Consider the following 21,288-nt stretch of genomic DNA (forward strand, 5'->3'; position numbering starts at 1 on the left):
TAAACTTGTACAACCACTCTGGAAATCAATCTGGCGCTTTCTCAGACAACTAGGAATAGCGCTTCCTCAAGATCCAGCCATACCACTACTGGGCATATATCCAAAAGAGGCTCAAGTACACAAAAAGGACATTTGCTCAACCATGTTTGTAGCAGCTTTATTTGTAATAGCCAGAAGCTGGAAACAACCCAGATGCCCCTCAACTGAAGAATGGATGCAGAAATTGTGGTACATCTACACAATGGAATATTACTCAGCAATGAAAAATAAGGAAATCATGAAATTTGCAGGTAAATGGTGGGATCTGGAAAGGATCATCCTGAGTGAGTTGTCTCAGAAGCAAAAAGACACACATGGTATATACTCACTCATATAGACATACAACATAGGACAAACCCACTAAAACCTGTGCATCTAAAGAAACTAAGCAAGAGAGAGGACCCTAACTAAAACGTCCAATCCCCATCCAGAAAGGCAAAGAGGATGGACATCAGAAGAAGAAGAAAACAGGAAACAACCTAGGAATCTACCACAGAGGGCCTCTGAAAGCCTCTGCCCTTCAGACTATCAAAGCAGATGCTGAGCCGGAGGGGCAACTGTTGGGCAGGTAAACGGAATTTTAGGTAAGAACTGGGAAATAGTAAGAGCTGGAGAGGACAGGGTCTCCACAAGGAGAGCAACAGAACAAGAAAATTTGAACATAGGGAACTTCCCAGAGACTCATACTCCAACCAAGGACTATTCATGGAGATAACCTAGAACCCCTGCACAGATGTAGCCCAGGGCAGTTCAGAGTCCAATTGGGTTACATAGTAATGGGAAGAGGGACTGCCTCTGACATAATCTGATTGGCCTGCTCTTTGATCACCTCCCTCTGGGGGGAGCAGCCTTACCAGGCCACAGTAGAGGACAATGCAGCCACTTTTGATGTGAACTGACAGACTAAGATCAGAAAGGAGAGGAGAACCTCCCCTATCAGTGGACTTGGGGAGTGGCATGCAAGCAGAGGGAGGAGGGAGGGTGGGATTGGGATGGGAGGAGGGAGGGGCTTATGGGGGGATGCAGAATGAATAAAGTGTAATTGATGAAAAATTAAAAAAAAAGATTCAGTTTAAAAGTGGGTCTTTCCACATCAAATTATTTAATTAAGAAACCATTCCTAATAGATGTATTCAGATACTTGGCATTTAGTTAATTAAAGATGTAGTAGAGTTGACAACCAAGAACAGGCTTATTCCACCCCTCTTCCACTTGAACCTTGAGAATTTGAAGAAGAAGGTATGATAGAAGGACATAGCAATTACACGTGCATACATACATACATACATACATACTTATACATGCTGGCAAAGATATCTTAGAAGTCCACATGTTTTGAATTACGCATTTTGACACATTAGAAATATTTTTATTGATCTTCATCTACTATAGAAAGATGCTTCTTTGTTGAGGATTCAGAGCCCCACTAATATACAAATGTAAGGGAGAGTATCTGGAAAACAGTGTAATATTATGTCCATTTAATATGACAATATCAGTAGACTCTCCCATATGGCGTAGACCTTTGTAGCCATGATTTCTTGGCTCGGTTAACAATAGAAGGCATGATCCTGTTTTGTGAAACAATCCAATCAGAAAGCATTTGGCTTCTCCTGTAACTTTTACACAGCTGTTGTATCAATAGCATATGTTGGCAACCCAGTCATTATTGTAGCTCACAACGATCGTATCTGCAGGGATCGTATCTGGGTAAGACTCTTGATTGGTTTCCTTCCCCAGAAGCATGTATATCCTGCAACACTTTGAAAACTTGCTGGTAGAGTTAAAGCTTAGTGCCTGTTTGATTTTCCTCTCACCCATGACTTCGATAATGTGGGCTCTTCAGCAATAGGGTCTTACTGTCAAGTTCTGGAATGCAATGATAGCAAAGAGTTTTGTTTTGAGTATCTATTAACTAAGCTGACAAACATCCCAACAATAGGTAACTCACTCCTGGCTCTGTGCTTTGTGCTCAACAGCCTGTGATATCTGGAAGAGGCATTGCCCTCTGGTGTTAGGAGATTCCATTTAAATCACTTTCGTATGTATATGCTTATATGTTTAGAAGCTTCTATAATGATGGGTTTCAATATAACCCTTTCAATGTTTTTAGTGTTAATTATCCCCATAAAAGCTCCTTTACCCTGTCTTCCCACGCTACTAACCAGGTCTTGGTTTTGTTGATTGCCTGTACTGTCGCCTTTGCTTCTAAGTTAATGATTTCAGCCTTGAGTTTGATTATTCCCTGCAGTTGACTCCTCTCGGGTGAGTTTGTTTCCTTTTTCTCTAGAGCTTTCAGGTGAGTTGTTAATTGCTAATATTTGCTCTCCCCATTTCCTTTATGAAGGCACATAGCACTATGGACTTTCCTCTTAGCACTGCTTTCATTGTGTCCTATAAGTTTGGGTATGTTATGCCTTCATTTTCACTGAATTATAGAGAGTCTTTCATTTCTTTCTTTATTTCCTCCCTGACCCAGTAGTCATTAAGTTGAGAGTTGATCAGTTTCCATGAGTTTGTAGGCATTCTATTGTTTCTGTTGTTGAAGTCTAGCTTTAATCCATGGTGGTCTCATAGAATACAAAGTGTTATTTCAAATTTCTTGTATTTGTTATGTCTTGCTTAGTGTCCAAGGATGTGGTCAGTTTTAGAGAAGGTTCCATGAGGTGCTGAAAAGAAGGAATGTTCTTTTGTATTTTGATGGAACATTCTATAGATATCTGTTAGGTCCAATTGTCTCATGACTTTGGTTAGTTTCCTTACTTCTTTGTTTAGATTCTGTCTTAGTGATCTGTCCACTGGTGACAGAGGTATGTTGAAGTCTCCTGTTAACATGTGGGGTTTGATCTGTGATTTAAGCTTTAGTAATGTTTCTTTTACAAATGTGGGTGTCCTTGCATTTGGGACATATATTTTCAGAACTGAGACTTCATCTTTGTCTTTGATGAGTAGGAAGTGCCCTTCCCCATCTCCTTGATTAATTTTGGTTAAAGGTTAATTTTATTAGATATTACACTATCTACCCCATCTTGTTTCTTTCCATTTACTTGGAAAACCTTTTTCCAGTCTTATCCTGAGGTAATTTCTTTCATTATTACTCAGCTTTTGTTTGTTTGTTTCTTATTTGTTTACAACAGAAAGGTGGGTCCTGTTTACGCATCCATTCTGTTAGCCTGTGACTTTATTTTTGGGGAGTTGAGGCCATTGACATTGAGATATGGCCAGTTGTTGTTTTAAGGCTGTGGGGTTATTTGTTTCCTGTGCTTTCCCGTGTGTAGTGAGCCTCATGGTATTGGATTTTTTCCTTCTAGTATCTTCTGTAGGGCTGGGGGTGTGGCTAGGGTCAGCTTTTGGTTTTCTCATGGAATATCTTGTTTTCTCCATCTATGGTGACTGAAAGTTCTGCTGGGTATATAGTAGTGATGACATCTGTGCTCTCTTAGTGTCACCATGCTTTGGTGACGACAACCTGTCTATCATCCATATCAGTCGTCTGAGAAGGCTCAGGATTTTGTGTATAACATTTGTACTTCCCATCTCTCATTTCCCAGGAGCCCATAAGTTTGATTTCATTTCATGTCCTTGGGTGCTTTTCTCTAATTCTGGTACATGCAATGAATCCATATAGGATAACTACCTCAAGCTTAATATACTTCATGATATAAGATGTACAAGCAACACAGATTCAATGTTTCCTATGCCTGTACAAATTGATTTAGAGGTCCTAAATTATTTGACTCTTTTTTGTACAATACAACAAAGGAAATACTGAAACCATAGCTCAAGTTTCAGACTATACTGAGAATTTATCTTATATCTACACCTAATAACTGATTAACCAAAATGACTCCAAATGTTTACTGTACCCTACATGTTGAGATAGATGTTAACCACAAATCATTCAGATATGTCTGTAATTTAGCTATTGTGAATATTACAATAATAAAAATTGAGGTGGAAAAAAGAAACTTACCCAATATATGAATAGATGAATACAAGATAAGGCTACATAGAGCATCAAAGTGAATGTTTTCTTAAGCAAAATATTAATGCTTTTTCCACATAATCAAAACTCAACAATTATACCTCCCTTATAGATAGGCACCAATAGCACAAAACAATCCATGTCTAAACTAGAAGAGTTCACTGGAGACTCTTCAACTAAATAAACTGAATAACTAGACTATTATTGTCAAGAAAGAGAATAAATGATTAGAATACTTTTTCCAAATTAAAGTTTATTTTCTAAGCATATCTCAGGGTAATTGAATATTAGAGAGGTCCATATATATGAATTCTCTAAACTCTGAGAAAGATTAATTAATCAAAGTTGTTTCTGACTATATTAAGCCAAAACTTTCTTGGCACTAGGTTCCTATACTTGTTACGTCAATTTTCTATTTCCCCCAAAGACTTAGGGAACAAATTATAGAAGGAAGTCAATGATTGAATTTACCCCAGGGAAAAATACAGAAAGAAGGATATTATCCAACTTATTCCATTCTTCAATTCATGTTTCTATTCTATAATTCATGCAGAGTCATAGATATTATAGAGAATATTACAGAATTTCAGTGTCATATTCCTATGTGTAAGATGACTAGATACCGAAGTTAATTCCATTCTCTAGCACATGTACAGAGTATGGGGTATATGATACTTACCAACTGTTGATCTGGCAGATGTTGTGATGCCATGTCATTCCTTTGATAATTGGAGAGTTGTTTTATTGGAATTGTTGATCTTTGATTTATTATATGTCTAACAAATCTACTCTTTTTTTGTTAGTATAAACCTAGCATACTGATAAGTAAAGGGTGGAACAGCAATGTGCTTCTATATAGTGTGTCCTTTTCTGATGGGGGTTCAGCAAAGATCACATTTCCAGCATCAGACAGTTTACTGGATCTCAGTGCGGAGACTGTTATGTCATTTGGGTTAGTGAAGTGCTAAGCAATCAAGGTGTGATAAGAAAAGGCAGAAAAATGGGCCACTAAAAGGTAAACATGGCAGAGCTATGCTGATAACACAACTGATACATTGGCATAATGCTACGCCAGGAGCTGTGCTTCTGAGCCTATGGGAAGGCTGTCTATCTTGAACACTTCATTGATTTGATATGCAAATGATGGTCTCTTACTAATTTGTTGAATGGTGGAGTTTGGAAAATATAAGACCAATGAAAATCAATCCATGCTAAGACCAAAATACCTTTGGTAACACCAAAATCCATCAGCGCATCTGTTTGGCTACAGACACATGAAAGTGGGCATAATTAAGCATTTTTTAAATTCTTTATTAATTACACTTTATTCACTTTGTATCCCCCTGTGTTTCCCTCCCTCTTCCTATCCCAATCCCTCCCTTCCTCCACCATCTGCATGAATGCCCCTCCCCAAGTCCAGTGATAGGGGAGGTCTTCTTTTCCTTCCTTCTGATCCTAGTCAGTTAGGTCTCATCAGGAGTGGCTGCATTGTTTTCTTCTGTGGCCTGGTAATGCTGCTTCCCCCTCAGGGGGAGGTAATTTATTTTATTTTATTTTTTTCTTATTAGTAACATTTGATTAACTCTGTATCCCAGCTGTATCCTGCTCCCTCACTCCCTCCCAAACCCACCCTCCCTCCTTCATCTCCTCCCTACCCCCTTCCGAGTCCACAGAGAGGGGGTGTCCTCCTCTCCTTCCATCTGGTCTGAGCTTATCAGGTATCTTCAGGATGGTTGCAATGTCCTTATCTGTGACCTAAACAAGGTTCCTCTTCCTCAGGAGGGAGGGGAAGCTCATGAGTTCATGTCAGAAACAATTCCTGTCCCCCTTACTAGGGAACCCCCTTGGATACTGAGCCACCATGGGCTATGTCTGAGCAGGGGTTGAAGGTTATATACATGCATGGTCCTTGGTTGGATAAACAGTCTCATAGATGACCCCTGTGCTCAGATATATTTGGACTTTGTGGAGCTCCCTGTCCCCTCTAGGATATACTAATTCCTTCTTCCTTCATATGATTTTCTACACTCTGCTGAAGGTTCGGTTATGGGTCTCAGCATCTGCTTTGATACACTGGTATAGCTGGATCTTGAGGAAGTGCTATTCTTAGTTGTCTGAGGAAGCACCAGATTGCTTTCCAGAGTGGTTGTAGAAGTTTACATTCCTACCAGCAGTGGAGGAGGGTTCCCCTTTGTCCACAACCTCTGCAGCATGTGTTGTCGCTTGAGTTTTTGATCTTAGCCATTCTGATGGGTGTAAGGTGAAATCTTAGGATCGTTTTGATTTGCATTTCCCTTATGACTAAGGATGTTGAACATTTCTTTAAGTGTTTCTCTGCCATTCGATATTCCTCTATTGAGAATTCTCTGTTTAGCTCTGTACTCCATTTTTTTAAATTGGATTACTTGATTTGTTGCTGTTTAACTTCTTGAGTTCTTTATATACACTGGATATTAACCCTCTGTCAGATATAGGTTGGTGAAGATCCTTTACCAATCTTTAGGCAGTTGTTTTGTTCTGATGACAGTTTCCTTTGCTTTACAGAAGCTTTTCAGTTTCATGAGGTCCCATTTATTGATTGTTGCTCTTAGGGCCTGTGCTTTTGTTGTTCTGTTCAGGAAGTTGTCTCCTGTGCCAATGAGTTCAAGGCTCTTCCCCACTTTTTCTTCTAAGCAGTTTAGTGTGTCTGGTTTTATATTGAGGTCTTTGATCCACTTGGACTTTAGTTTTGTGCAGGGTGATAAGTATGGATGTATTGGGTGCTTTCCTGCTCCAAATAATACACTAAACAGTTTTCTTCAGTGAGAAATCAGTCATTAAGAATGGATGAGCTCCTGAGACACAGTGTTCACCAGAGTTGAGAGTATTGTCTGATGATGTGAAATGTGTATGGTAAATATATTTGGGAGAAAATGGGGGATATATGGAGGTAGAAAATGCAGCCCTGGGCTCTTTTAGCAGATGAGTCTGCATGATGGACAAGCAATGGCCCCAGGACATCCAAGAAACAAAGAAAACCAGGAAGATTGTGAAGAAGCAAGTGGGATGGCATGTCAGGTGGACCCAAATTGCCATTGTCATCCAGCATTTCTGAGAAGTTTTCCACATATCCACAACCCCCTGAGAGAGAACGAAGTCAAAGGTCATCCTCAGGATGACAGTATATTGCAGAAAGCTAAATATTTGGTGACTGAATTTCACCCTAGTATAACCAATATTTATCTTTCAGGGAATTATTTGGGATAACCATGGAAAAATTCTTATGTGAATAAAATGTTTTTACCTTCCAAAAATATCCAGGTAGATGTTGAGCACAACATCAACTATAATTGTCGGAACCAGTGGCAAAGTGTTTCATTATCCTTTCTTAACTTCTAGTGTTTTATAGATACTGGATCTACACATAAGAACAGAAAATAAGGCAGATGAGGTTTTTATAGGAACATACCTTTGCATGAGTGGAAAAGACAATCTACAAAGCACGAGGTTATTGAAGACATTCATTGTGTTAATGCTAATGTATTTACTGTTATATTACCAAGGTCAGACTCATAGGTAACAATAATCAAAATGTGAAAGTAAGCACACAGCAGCAAGGACACTAGCTTTGATACACGCTCTGAAACGTTTGCCATAACACTGTTAGAAAGGAATAGGAAGACCGCATACTCAGCAATTCTTGCCGAATAGCTTTATAATGGACATATATTCTATATCGCTTTGCTTGCCTGAATTTTACATCTTCATAACAACAAGTTCCTCACTCCCCCCCCCATCTTTCTCAACATTTAAATCAAATAAATAAAATTCCAAAGCAAGGCAATACTATGAAATGCAAGCTTTTAAAACACCATGACACCGGTATGAAAATTGATACGGACACAGCAAAAACAAAAAGTGTAGAACAATTTCATTCAGGTTAAAACAGAGACTAATATTTTTTTTTTCAATGCAGTTTATTCAGGAACATTGAACAATCCTCGGACCCCGGGGAAAGCCAGCCCACAGCTTAAATAGCCTCTGGGTAGCCAACCCAGGCGTGCCACAGGGGCAATTCAGATAGGTCCACATACATGGAAGCAAGCCAGATCCTCGGCCTTAGCCAAATGTGGAGTTGTTCATGACAGAGAGCACTCACCATCGGGAAGGTGGAAGGCGGAAACCAGCTCCATCTTTAAGGCATAGCATTCCGCAGCTCTCTACAGTTCCCCCAGAGACTAATATTTTAAGGTAGCTACTGTTCATATGAAATGAACAACAGAGTTGAAAGATCTCTGACCATGAGCAAATGAGTTTGAATCCAGTATCTTAACAGCTTATTTCATATCGCTGAATGGATTAATATAGTCCACTCACAGTAAGTGAATAGGCTCTAGAGAAAAAAATTATGTAATCTTGCCAATAGACACAGAACAGCTTGGAAATGTTAACATTCCTTCAGTAAAAATGAATGTCCAGAAAAACTAGAAACAGAATAATAATGGTATGTTTGTGAATTGGTCCTTCCATTTCCATTCATTTTTGTTTAAAGTATGTGAGATTATTTCTGTTTGGAGTGTGAACATTTAAGATAATTTTGCTTTCGTGTTTAGTTTCTTATAAGGCCTTCTGTGCATATTTTTTCTAATAATTATACTTTAATATTTATGTTTATCAAATAATTACATACTAATTTTCTTCTTTGAATGTTAACAAATACATGATACATTATTAATTTTATGTTTTCATGATATTTTTATTTTTAATGTAATTTTGATTATCATACAACATAATGTTTTTAGGAAAATATGTACTCTCTATATCTTATTGTACCTGGCTCTTACTCACTTTCACAATTTTTTTGCTTCTTCTGTCTCCTTCTTGTCCTTGTAGAAGACATTGTATATTTGTATATGATGTAATGTAAACTCACAAATGATGGAAAGCATAATATGTATATTTCTACAGTCCATAGATCTATGTTTGATTTTTTCTCATTATGAACATCTTTGGGGATTTCCCCAGCATCACATTCCATTCTCAACATTTTACCATATGTGCATATATTATTAATATGATCACCTATGAGCCCTGTTTAGTTGATTCTATGGGCTTTGATCTCCTGTTGTCTACAACCCCTCTGGCTCTTAAAATACTTCTTCTTTTCTCTCTTCTGCAGCATTCATTGAGCTCCACTTAATGTTTGGCTGTGGGTCTTCACATCAACAGAGATTCATTCTCAAAAGAGATGAGACCAGTATGGACCAAGATCATAGACCTGATCGGAGTTTTATTGCAAGAGTAAATCAAAGGAAGAGTGAGGTGGTACCTAGGGGTCTGAGGGAGAGAATTTTTCCCAAGATAGATGTCAGCATCGATATCTAAATGACATATGGGAAATCAAAAGTCTGAGCCACACCTCAAGCAGCTGCCAGAGTAGCACATTCCTGGAGACAGGGCCTCAGAACAGACTCATGTGGCTCAGGCCATGGCCCTGTCACCTCATCCAGAAGCTTCTGCAAAATTCCCATCCTCACCAGTGGTGACAGTAGTGGAAGTAGTAAATATGGTGGAGAGGAAGGATATCGAGGCCAGGTGTGGCACTGAGTGGCCTAGACACGAGCAAGCAGGCCACCTCTCTCCAGTCTGACTGGGCCCTTTCCTTGTACTGTGCAGCATTAACAGCAGTAGCAATACATCTTTCTGCTCTTGAAGCCACTCCTCATCAAACACTACCCTTGAATAATCACAAGACTTCACAGCCGGCAAATGACCTCAGATATTTCTTCAGACAAATGACGTTCTAGGGAAGCAGCTGATAGACCCTCGGGTCTGTTTCAGAGACAAATTTTCTCACAGCATCTTCAACAACCTAGTTTTACCCTGGCTTCTATAGGATTGCTCCTCCCTACTTCTGACTATTCCACCTCTATCTAGCCTACCACTACGTACTCACTAAATCCTGCAACCCAAAGCTACCTGCAGGCCCCTCAACAAATTGTTTTCTTACTATCCCTGTCCCACCCCTGCTCCCCAGAGAGTATCTTAACTCCTCCCAGAAACATCGCTCTCCCCCACCCCCAGCGGTGACCTATAGCCCTCAGCATTGTCAACAGCTGCCTCTCAACAGCTGCCTCTCAGCAGCCTACTTTATAGCCCATGATGTCTTCCCAGCAGCAGCTGAGTCACTCCTATCACATGCTTGGGGTCCGGCCACCTCAGAACCAGATGTTCCTCAGCAACCCGTGGAGACATACAAGGCCTGAGATTCAGTACTCTCGACTGCCCTCTTACCAAGTCCTAATGGAGAGCAACCCACAAAAATATCGTCAAGCCTTTTGAGCAGCCATTCTGGTCTTTTACAGCCAGCCTGTGGAAGAAGCCCTCCAAGCAAGGACTGTGCCCATGTTCAGAGTGATCCCACCAGCTCAACGGAATTATATGAGCCCTTCTCTATGGTTTCTACAACTCCCTGGCTCTGAATGGCATCGGATACCACAGTCCCCTTCACCCTGAAGCTCATCATAGATAGCACAGCAGTACACAAGAATGGCACCTTCTGGACCAGGAGTATTGATCATATAATTTATTGTGACTATAAACCACACTAACACACACACACACACGTCATCCATGGTACAGTGGAGTTACTGAAAACACTACATAGTGGACAAGCAGGGTGATAAACCCTGAGACTAGCACAATCCTGACAGTGACTCCAGGCCAAACACACAAGGGTGCACCATCCATGTCATATCTCAGTCTCCAATACCCTCTTCCGTCACTATCCTGCCTGCACTGGACTGTCTCCTGCCTTTTCTCATCCAGTTCCCTGAGCCTGGGGATCCTGCCAGGGCCTATTCCCTCTGAGGGGCAGTCATTTCAGCACAATCTCTTCATCGTCTCTCCCTTGCTCTATAGCCAGGAACTTTACACAGTGTGCCAGGGACATAGAGGATTGAAGCAAGGAAACAGGAGCAAGAGACACTCATCTGCCCTAACTGATCTGGGGACAGCAGGTGTTCCGCAGGAAGAGTACTGGAGGTGAAAGATCTTCCTGAAGGTGTCAACTGTACAGAGGCAGACAAATTCTTCACCAAGTTGGCCATGTGTGGCACCAAGGTTTATGGGTTTGTGTCACACTAACTACACACTATTTTATTGTACAGAAAGATATTTGCTGAGTATATTCCCTGTAACTTTTATTTAATCTATTACTTGATCGGGAAGTTACTTAAGGGTCATTTAAGTTTTGTTATTAACATAAAAAATTTGCAAAGACTTGACAGAGAATGGATTTACCTTATTCAAAGAATTTAAAGAAGACAAACTTTGTAACTAAGTAACTTGTCACTGCCAAACAATGGAAATTTGGTTCTGGGACAGTACATACTGAGTTTGAATCAGCTCACTTTTGAGATTTCCCTAAAATTACTCCTTTTCTGTTACAGTCTAGTACAAAGTCAATGGTATTCAGGAAAACTGAGTCCATGTTCAGTTGTTCATAAAATCAATTATTTTATCCCCTCTTCTCTTATTAGCATTTTCTTTTTTTTTTTAGTCACATTTTCTTGATGAAATGCCATTAATAAACCCCACCTTTTTTTTTTTTTCAATGCAGTTTATTCAGGAACATTGAACAATCCTCGGACCCCGGGGAAAGCCAGCCCACAGCTTAAATAGCCTCTGGGTAGCCAACCCAGGCGTGCCACGGGGGCAATGCAGATAGGTCCACATACATGGAAGCAAGCCAGATCCTCGGCCTTAGCCAAATGTGGAGTTGTTCGTGACAGAGAGCACTCACCATCGGGAAGGTGGAAGGCGGAAACCAGCTCCATCTTTAAGGCATAGCATTCCGCAGCTCTCTACAGTTCCCCCTTTTTGTTTTAGACGCATCAGGCAAGAGTAGAGGTCTGATCTCTGATATTAGAAATAAAAAGGTATCGGACGGTCTGATGCTCTTTGGGTGGATGACACCTAAATGAACATCTGTAAACCCCACCTTTTAGACTCCAATCCACTTTAATCTTTTTGCCTTCATTCATTTAGTTTTTCTGCCATAATTATGAACAATTTCTTGTTTCCCCATCCAATATGTAAATTCTACTATACTCTTCACCCTAGAAGCACTGAAAGGGTGGAGTGTTCCCTCTTCTTTGAAGTGTTTCTTCTTATGGTTGGCATCTTTACTCTCATGTGTACTGTATTTTTCCAATAATAGAAACAAAACAAGTTCTCCAGGAGTAACGTTATTTGAAATGCTCTTTGACTGACTATATGGCCCTCTACAAAGTGACCCCATGACCCAAAATTGCTCTCATTAACATTTTCATGTGGTATGGTGTTGAAAGTTCTTTTGCACTTTCATCTGCCACACCCCATATTGAACCATGGCCTGCTTATGCCTCTAAGGGTCCTATATGCTTTAAATCCTTCTTCATTGGAACACCCTCACTGAATTTCTTTTCAAGTCTTAGCATGGTATGTCAATTCATTTGTGGAAAGCACCTCTTAAAATATGACCAAAAATCTCGAACAAAAACGAGACATTTTAAACCTCTGTTTTGGACCTGTATTATTTTCATGATGAATGATTTTCTACATTATATCAATTTCAAGAGCTGGACTCTTTCTGTTTTAATGCTACTATTGTTATTACTACAGAGAGACAATTTCTTCAAATGGAAACTTATGTTGAAACCTGTTAGTGTTAAGTACACTTACTCATTCTCATTGAAGATTGAGTGTTTTTTTTTCTTGATCTATAGAATACCTGTAGGCACAATACATCTGAATTTTTTATTTCAATCATATGCTACTTTGAGACCTTTTACTGTCACACTTGAGAGAGTTCCCAGAAGTCTAAAATTCCTTCTTGTTATAAACCTATATAACACTGAACATTTCACAAAATTGAATCGTTATTTATGCACACACACACCCAGAAATTTCATTGCCTATGTTGGAAAGCGGCATAAATGAATGGAAAACGAATAGTGTAAAATGCTTTCATGTCTCTCTTTATTTCACAAAGGGGAACAATTACACTCAGGCATACCTTGAAAAGGATAAAATTATAAGAACCTTCAAAAGGATGGTTCGTCAAGGATCTTAAAATTTCACAGCGCTGCAGATCTCACCACCAATAAGCTCACATCTCAGGTACTTGAGATAAAGATCAACTGTATATGCATCAAGACGCAAACAGTAGAACAATTTATAAAGAGCAAAAAAGTGAAGTTCTTCATCAGCTGCCTGCAAAGACTCTAGATCATTCCAGACAGGATAATCCTTATTTTCCTCTCTTCCTGGATGAACCTAATGATCAAAAGGGGAGTCAGATACTTAATATTACTCCTAGTTGTATTTACTTTCCTTTTCCCCTCTAAATATTAAATTGTCTTTAGGGAAATGTTAGCAATGTAAAATGATGGCCAGAAGCATGGATAATCATAAATTTAACACAGAATACTACAAATCTATCATCTAAAAACTAGAATTGAGGCCCATGTATACATTTTCTTACAATAAAGTGATCTCAGTTGAAACATGATATTTCATGACTTTATAGAACGCTAGGAGATTATCACCTGAGTGTTGATTTGTGGTTAGCCAACGAACAATGAAAGAGCTGATGGCATTTTTCTTAGTTAGGAGGCAGATTGGCCAGGGGTGAATTTGATATGAGATAATGAAATAATCAGGAGTGTGTAACTTTGCTCAGGAAAGCTGCTCTCCCAATGACTGTGAAGAACACCTTCTTTTAATGTCAACATACCGGTAAGGCTATATGCAAGATGAAATGCCTGAGATTGTGTTCATGGGAAGGCGTTTTAAACTTTATCGTTCACTGCAGAAGTCACATCACTCATGAAGGAGTTAAGTAGGAGGCAAGAAGGCTTCTCACCTTGCTGAGTATCATCATGATACTCTTCAGAAGCTCCTTGTTTATGCTTTCAATGCCTTTGGCTTTTAATAAAATTGCATCAGGGGCACCTTTCATACCACGGAGTTTGGTCACTAGGTGATGTAGAGGATTATCCCAGGCATGCACAATGCGGAGGATTATATTCACAAATTCTTCAAGCTATTCACCATAAAAGAGCAACCATAGTAAGATAAATGAAATCAACAAGATGGGTTACATGTGGTTTTGAAATAAAAAGAATGAACTAACACAGCCAGTCTTGTAGACAAGTGGCATATTTATTGATAAATTGCAACCATTCATTTACATTCTGCCAGAATGAAAAAAAAAACTTACATAAATAACTACTCTCTGTATTGATGACAGTTTGTTGTCCCTAAGAAATTCTACTACCTGTTCTCCAGGCAAGATCTTACATATTTGGCTGTTCTGCTTGTCCACGGTCAACCAAGGCTTTGCTTGTGCCTCAGTATGTTCCCATAGGACATTACTTAGGAAAAAGAGATGCCTCCAGTATCATATATAAATCATTTAATTCAGATTCACCACTCTAATTAACTAGATTGATCACAATTATACTAGTTTATGATATTTAGGCTATTTTAGGGTAATAATAGAAAGAAGTGTTGAAAACAACTGGGTGTTGATAAATATGAGTTTCCTAGTCAATATGGCTGCTTGTCTCTAGCTGAACAACCTTTTTGTTGGCATGCACAAGGGAAGAACAATGGTACAACCTTGGCTTCAATGAGTGTATAGATGAAAATTGCAGTAGGATTTTGAAGTTCAAGTGTGTGCTCCCTTCAGGAAACATAGCATAAAATTAATTGCTTTCAAGTGCCTCTTGTGTTAGTATTTGCTACCTATCCTAGTGGTCATGAAAATGAAGAGAAGAAGGCAATGGGCATATGAATGGAAAGATGTAAAGAATAGGAAGGATAGAGGCAAGCAAATGCTGATGGCATATAGGTTGCTGGGAACATGGTAATGTGACTAAGAATGAGGGCTTGAGTTGGATAAATAGTAAAGATTCTCATTCCTACTAGTCATGGAAAAAGAAGAAATTGCATTAGTCATTTTAAATCCTCAGGGTTTTTTTTTTCCCAACTAGCTTTTTTGAGGCCTATTTGCCGCAACATATTTTTAAAAAGTACTCTATGAACTGCCTAGACATGGAGTAGTTTCCTAAAAACATCTGCAAACATTCTCTGTTCCTTTAACCCTTATTTATTCACTTGCTCTTCTTATTTTCAAAATGATGTCAAATTAATTCATCAGAAAATAAGTTGTGGCAGGAACTCAGAAGAGAGAAATCATAATAATTACAAATGCAGTTGCTATAATATATAGACCTCATCACAACTGAGGGCATAGGAACTTTGCATAGCATATATAGGACTAATTTGTACAGATAACTTCATTAAAAAGCTCAGTAGAAAGTACAAACATCATTAAGTAATAAATACATAAAAATCAGAACCAGGAGAGTTGTGAGACTCAAAAAGAGTCAGTGTACTGATCAGAAATGAGAAATGTCATCATTGAGGAGACATTAATAACACATAGTGAAGACAATTGTGTTTTCATATCTTAGGAATACACATAAATGTGTTTTTATCCAGGGATATCCAATTCAGCTAATAAGTAATAAATGCTTATCATGTAATAAAAGATAAAATCCCAGTGACAAGATATTTTTGTGTAGCCTTTGATAGTTTATGCTCCTCCTACAATATTACTCAGCATTTGCTTTAACTTATAATTTATCAACTACCTTACAAGAGTTTTTCCATTTATTGCTTGCTCACACCCCATTTCCCTGCAACTGTAATTTTAGTGTTTATAAGAACCTACAACATGGCAAAGGCAATGTGTTGCTTCAATTATTTAGATGAAAAATCTGGCCTGAAGACTTACTGAGATCTCTCGGGCTTCCTTCACAGTTTCTGGAGTGTTGAGGGAAAATGTGTGGCAGCTGTTGAGAGTCTTGATCATGTGCTTATTGTCCTTGAGGAAACCCAATACCTACAAATGTTAAAATAGAGACGGAGTTAGTGCAGCTTTAGGAACTGAGTAAGTGAATCCATGACGAGCATATGAATTAATTAAACAGATGAGTGAGTTTTACAAATGAGCAAAAAAGAAAATCTAATATGGAGAAATTTAAAGTGTTATTATCCAGTATATATAAAGAACTCAAGAAGTTAAAGAGCAACAAATCAAGTAACCCAATTAAATAAAATGGGGTACAGAGCTAAACAGAGAATTCTCAAAGAGGAATATTGAATTGCAGGGGTCTCTTCTGAGACTGATACTCTAACCAAGGGCCATTCATGGATACAACCTAGAACCCCTGCTCAGGTGTAACCCATGGCAACTCAGTATCTAAGTGGGCACCCTCGTAAGAGGAACAGGGACTGTCTCTGACATGAACTTAGTGGCTGGTTCTTTGACACCCCCCCCCAAAGGAGGGTCTTGCTCTGGGTCTTGCCACGCCACAGAGGAGGACAGTGCAGCCAGCTGATGAGACCTGATAAACTAGGGTCAGATGGAAGGGGAGGAGTACCTCCCCTATCATTGGACTTGGAGAGGGAAATGGGAGGAGATGAGGGAGGGAGGGCAGGATTGGGAGGGAATAAGGGAGAGGGCTACAGCTGGGATACAAAGTGAATAAACAGTAATTAATATAAAAGAATAAAAATTTAATTAAAAAAGAACAAAACTTTTTAAAATTTCAGGAATAAACAGATACTATAAACACTTATTTATTGCAAATATAGACATTCTTTTTTTTTAATTTTTCATCAATTACACTTTATTCATTCTGCATCCCCCCATAAGCCCCTCCCTCCTTCACTCCCGACCCCACCCTCCCTCCTCCCTCTGCATGCATGCCACTCCCCAAGTCCACTGATAGGGGAGGCTCTCCTCTCTTTTCTGATCTTAGTCCATCAGTTCACATCAAAAGTGGCTGCATTGTCCTCTACTATGGCCTGGTAAGGCTGCTCCCCCATAAAAGGGGAGGTGATCAAAGAGCAGGCCAATCAGATTATGTCAGAGGCAGTCCCTCTTCACATTACTATGTAACCCAATTGGACTCTGAACTGCCCTGGGCTACATCTGTGCCCAGGTTCTGGGTTATCTCTATGAATAGTCCTTGGTTGGAGTATGAGTCTCTGGGAAGTTCCCTGTGTTCAAATTTTCTTGTTCTGTTGCTCTCCTTGTGGAGACCCTGTCCTCTCCAGCTCTTACTATTTCCCAGTTCTTACCTAAAATTCCATTCACTCTGCCCAACAGTTGCCCATCAGGCTCAGCATCTGCTTTGATAGTCTGTAGGGCAGAGGCTTTCAGAAGCCCTCTGTGGTAGGTTCCTAGGTTGTTTCCTGTTTTCTTCTTCTTCTGATGTCCATCCTCTTTGCCTTTCCGGATGCCCATTTTGTACTGAATCATTACCTGTTTTCTCCTGTCATTAACTTGCGCTGAGCACATAATATATAATCACCAGTAGGAGAGACTCTAGATTCACTTCTAAACCATCCCTCCAATTGAAAAAACTCTTTCCTCTAAAGTGTATAAGCAATGCTCCCTTGCATTTGAGAGTTCCTAAGAGGCCATTAACTTAGTGCCCTCTCCTCGGTTGCAATGGGGTCCTGTTGAGATTTGTGCTTGTGTGCACACACATCACAATGCAGGAAGCCAACGTTTGTGGATAACACCAGCATGCTCAGTGAGGAGTGAGTGATGCAGGGGCTTGAATCCTAACAGGATGATTGGAAAACTAGAGTTCTACCCCATTATTAATTCTAACATTAAAATTTGCATGGCTTTGTAATATAAACACATAAAACCATTGCTTTAACTTTTCTCCTCAAATCAGAGATTTCCCAAAGTTTCCTCATTCTCATTCTCCTTTTAGTGAGTAGCGTTTTCTCTTACCTGTGGAGGCATAGTCTTGAAATTTGTTTTGGGGTCTTTGTCAAACCTTAGCATGAAGGGTTGTTTGTGTTGTTTGTGCGTGTGTGTGTTTGATTGCTTGATTGTTTGTTTTGTTTTGTTTTAAGGAAGATAAATATCAGTGAGATACTTACAAATTTTTGGAACATTTTGGAGGAGAAGCCATCTGAAAACTGAAACAGAGAGGTTAAAAGGAAAGTTGTAAGTAAGCGCAGAATGCGCACATGAATCCTGCAAATGCAGAGAGGTATTCTTTGATTCCATCATCTCCTCACTAGCACTGCCTGGCTTCAAAAAGATAACATACAGCCACTGGAAAAAGATAACCTGTGTCCCTTCTAAACCCACCCTCTTATTGAATAAGCATGCATTGGAAGTCCTTCATCCAATGACTCCTGGCATTTAGGAGTTTCTTAGAGGCTAAAAGCTTTTTGTTGTTTTTATTTTTCTCTAATTGTCATCATAAGAGTTTATATTTGTTCTATGTGTTCCATGCAGTTCACTAAACTATACTTCTCCTCTATTGGCTGTCTTCAGTGAATAATTGAGGATGCCAATGGAGATTGGCTTCCTGAAAACAAGGTAGAGAAATAAAATCTCTTATAAGACATAACTCTTGGGTTTTATGGCACTAATGTAAATTTAAGAATAATGTATTTTAAGAAAAACAGCATGTAACTAGAGGCAAAATTTGTAAGTCACTGGATTATTTGAAAATCTTTGTAATTTCACAAAAATTCCCTATTCTTCTTGTTCTATTTTTCAGAAGCTTCTTCTTTCCTGTGAAATAGGAATACTCTATTTCTTCTTTCCTGTGAAATAGGAATAATCTCTAATACTACAAGTTTCCTATGAAACTTGTAGTATTAGAGATATGGTTAAGGTGATTTCTAGCAATGACTGGAATACACTAGAATTATTAGATGGGGGGTTCTTTTTGTGAAGAAGCCAGAAGTAAATCAGGTACTTACAAATAACTTGCGCATTTCCATAGTGATATCATAGGTGGTCTGTGACAGTGTGAGGGCATGGTCAATCAGGTCCTTGAGTGACACCACACTCTGCTCAGCCTCATAGTCTTGTGTGGAAGTAGAAGTCACCGTCTCGCACTGGTGGAGGTTTGATACCAACAGCAGCAGGAGCATCCCTGCTATATGGAAACACAAGCTGCTCTGCATCTATCCATCTCAGGTTATCAACTGTAACTCTTTCTTGGCTATCAAGAAAAAATGTTATCTCTTCCAGTGCCTGCCACTGTGTAGTCTATCACTGTACAGTTCTGTGGTGGTGAGCAGACATGTTCTAGTGAAAAAAAATTAAGTAATTACATTTGCATGGGTATATAGTTTCTGGACTTGATGACATTCCCCATTTTTGCATTGTTATCAGAAAATATTCCGAAGTTTTCAAACATTTGGACCTTAAACTACTGTGTAGGTGTTTTTAAGTCATTCTCTGGAGACAGGTTAGTTTATTGGGAATTTATGCTGAAGTTAAGTAATCACCGTCTCCTAGACAGTCTTGTTACTGAGTAGATAATATTTGCGTTATTACAAGGAAAACACATTGCTATTTCAACTTCATGCCCGATAAAAAATAATAAATGCATGACCCCTGTCTCTAAATGCTGAAAATTAAGAGAATCCTGTAATGCAAAGGATTATGTAGGCTCACTTTTCTCACTTACAGTAATAAACCCATTCATGTGTCATTCTAGCAAAGCTCCAGATTGTTCTCTCTGTGAATGTGAGCTTTACAATAACCCTGTAGGTAGACTTCCAGGGTAATATCATTAAACTGTGTTGACAAGAGAGGAAGCTTACAGGGTTGACTGGTTTTCCTTGGGTCCTATTCTTAGCTGGTTCAGGAAGAAAAATGTCAACACTCCAGACTTTACACCCCACAAAGGCATGTCTTAAACATCTTGGGCTTTCATATAGATTAGGGTGACAAAGGCCACACCCATAATCTTGAATATCAGTGTCAACAGGCATTATTATTTGTAAAATCAAAATTTTACCTTTGAGCACATGATCATACACCCTTAAAGACTAGATGTTTTTTCCTGCTTTTCTTGCCCTATCAAATTCTCTTGTTTCTAAATAGTGATTGGTGTTGGTTTTTCATCGTGGATTTTATTTCACAGATGGATAGAAACAGAACTGTAGCATATCAGTAATTTACAACTCAGCAGGATGAACCAGCATTTTTTCATCATTAAAAATCCATTCACATTCAGTGATACAAATATGAAATTTTTGTCTGTTCCGTTAAACTTTTAATGAGTGCAACTGGAAATGTACAACATAAAATTGGAACAAAATTGCTAAAACAATTTTAGATCCACATCTTCTAGCCTTGTCTACTATATTTCTAGAATTGAACATAAGATTAAGTTCACTCAATTTGTGTAACTCATAGCAGAGACCCAGGAACCAGACATGCTACTTCTTTCTATAGTAGTTACAAATGGAACCCGTTGAATTCAGTGGTCTCATTACAGTCAAACATCTCAGTATCTGCAATTTTGACTCTTAGAGGTGAGCTCTCCTGCCTGTACATTGTTGAGCAGATGAATTGCTGCTTTCTAACATTAGACACAGGTACTATTCCCTTTTTCTGTGTAGGTGAACTAAGACAATGCAAAATGTCCCTAGACACTACAGTCAATCTCCAGGGTAAGAAGGCTTCCTTTTCGGAACAACTGAGGTAAGAGTATACTGAGCAGTTGCTTTCCAGAGCAATGATTAGAAAATACTGCTAGCCTTGTTGTCTCAGCTCATCCGGGTAGACTTTTGTGATTTAGGCTTAAATAAAGGTCAAGTCACTTCATGTGTAAGAATAATAACACCAAAGAGGCAAATTTCCAAACAAGCTTTGCAAAATAGTGCATTGTTTAAGCCCGCTAAGAAGAAATGAAGAAAGAATTACTTACAGAGGGATGGCCGAGTCAAAGACAGCAGCATCTTTGACGAGTCTATCCTCGGCTTGTCTGTTGATTCTGCAAACCCGCTTCACGGTAGTCCTGCTTTAAGTTAATTTCCCACCTCTACATATTGCAGTATCCCATGCCCAAGGCTGTAAATTGCCAGGAGGCAGGAGGAAGTACACACCTGCAGTCTCAGGAATGACTCCATATTTTTTCCCTCATAGATGATGTCAAAAGCACCATAACAATGGTGACTAAAGTATCTGCATTGTTCAGCTTACTTCAAGGCCAAGAATAAGTTCCAATTTAAATCATAAACAACCAGCGTCATCTCTGTCTCATGAAGATTGGTGGAAATGTCATTACCTAGAAAAATAGTCATGCCTCTCCTTTAGATGCTTATGCATTTGGCATAAGGTATTATTAGATATTTTCTGAATCTTGGAGAAATTAATGCACTTATTTCACTGTTTC

General features: G+C 39.1%; 1 protein-coding gene across 1 annotated transcript; it reads right to left on the bottom strand.

Moving 5' to 3' along the window:
• Nucleotides 1–13,114: 13,114 nt before the first annotated feature.
• Nucleotides 13,115–20,851, bottom strand: LOC110564594 (prolactin-7C1-like). Its single transcript, XM_021662083.1, has 6 exons — nucleotides 20,821–20,851; nucleotides 18,857–19,035; nucleotides 18,020–18,058; nucleotides 15,849–15,956; nucleotides 13,911–14,090; nucleotides 13,115–13,321 (listed from the first exon to the last, which is right to left on the bottom strand). Exons 1-6 carry the CDS (start codon nucleotides 20,849–20,851, stop codon nucleotides 13,115–13,117), a joined length of 744 nt encoding a protein of 247 aa, XP_021517758.1.
• Between the last annotated feature and the right edge of the window lie 437 nt (nucleotides 20,852–21,288).

The sequence above is a fragment of the Meriones unguiculatus genome, chromosome 19, assembly GCF_030254825.1.
Source record: "Meriones unguiculatus strain TT.TT164.6M chromosome 19, Bangor_MerUng_6.1, whole genome shotgun sequence".
NCBI classification, from domain to species: domain Eukaryota; kingdom Metazoa; phylum Chordata; class Mammalia; order Rodentia; family Muridae; genus Meriones; species Meriones unguiculatus.

Coding starts and splice junctions, on each gene's coding strand:
- LOC110564594 (XM_021662083.1), bottom strand. CDS start 20,851: ATGCTGCTGTCTTTGACTCGGCCATCCCTCT. Junction 18,059..18,856: donor TGGAAATGCGCAAGTTATTT/GTAAGTACCTGA, acceptor TCTCTGTTTCAG/TTTTCAGATGGCTTCTCCTC. Junction 14,091..15,848: donor AGGAAGCCCGAGAGATCTCA/GTAAGTCTTCAG, acceptor TATGGTGAATAG/CTTGAAGAATTTGTGAATAT.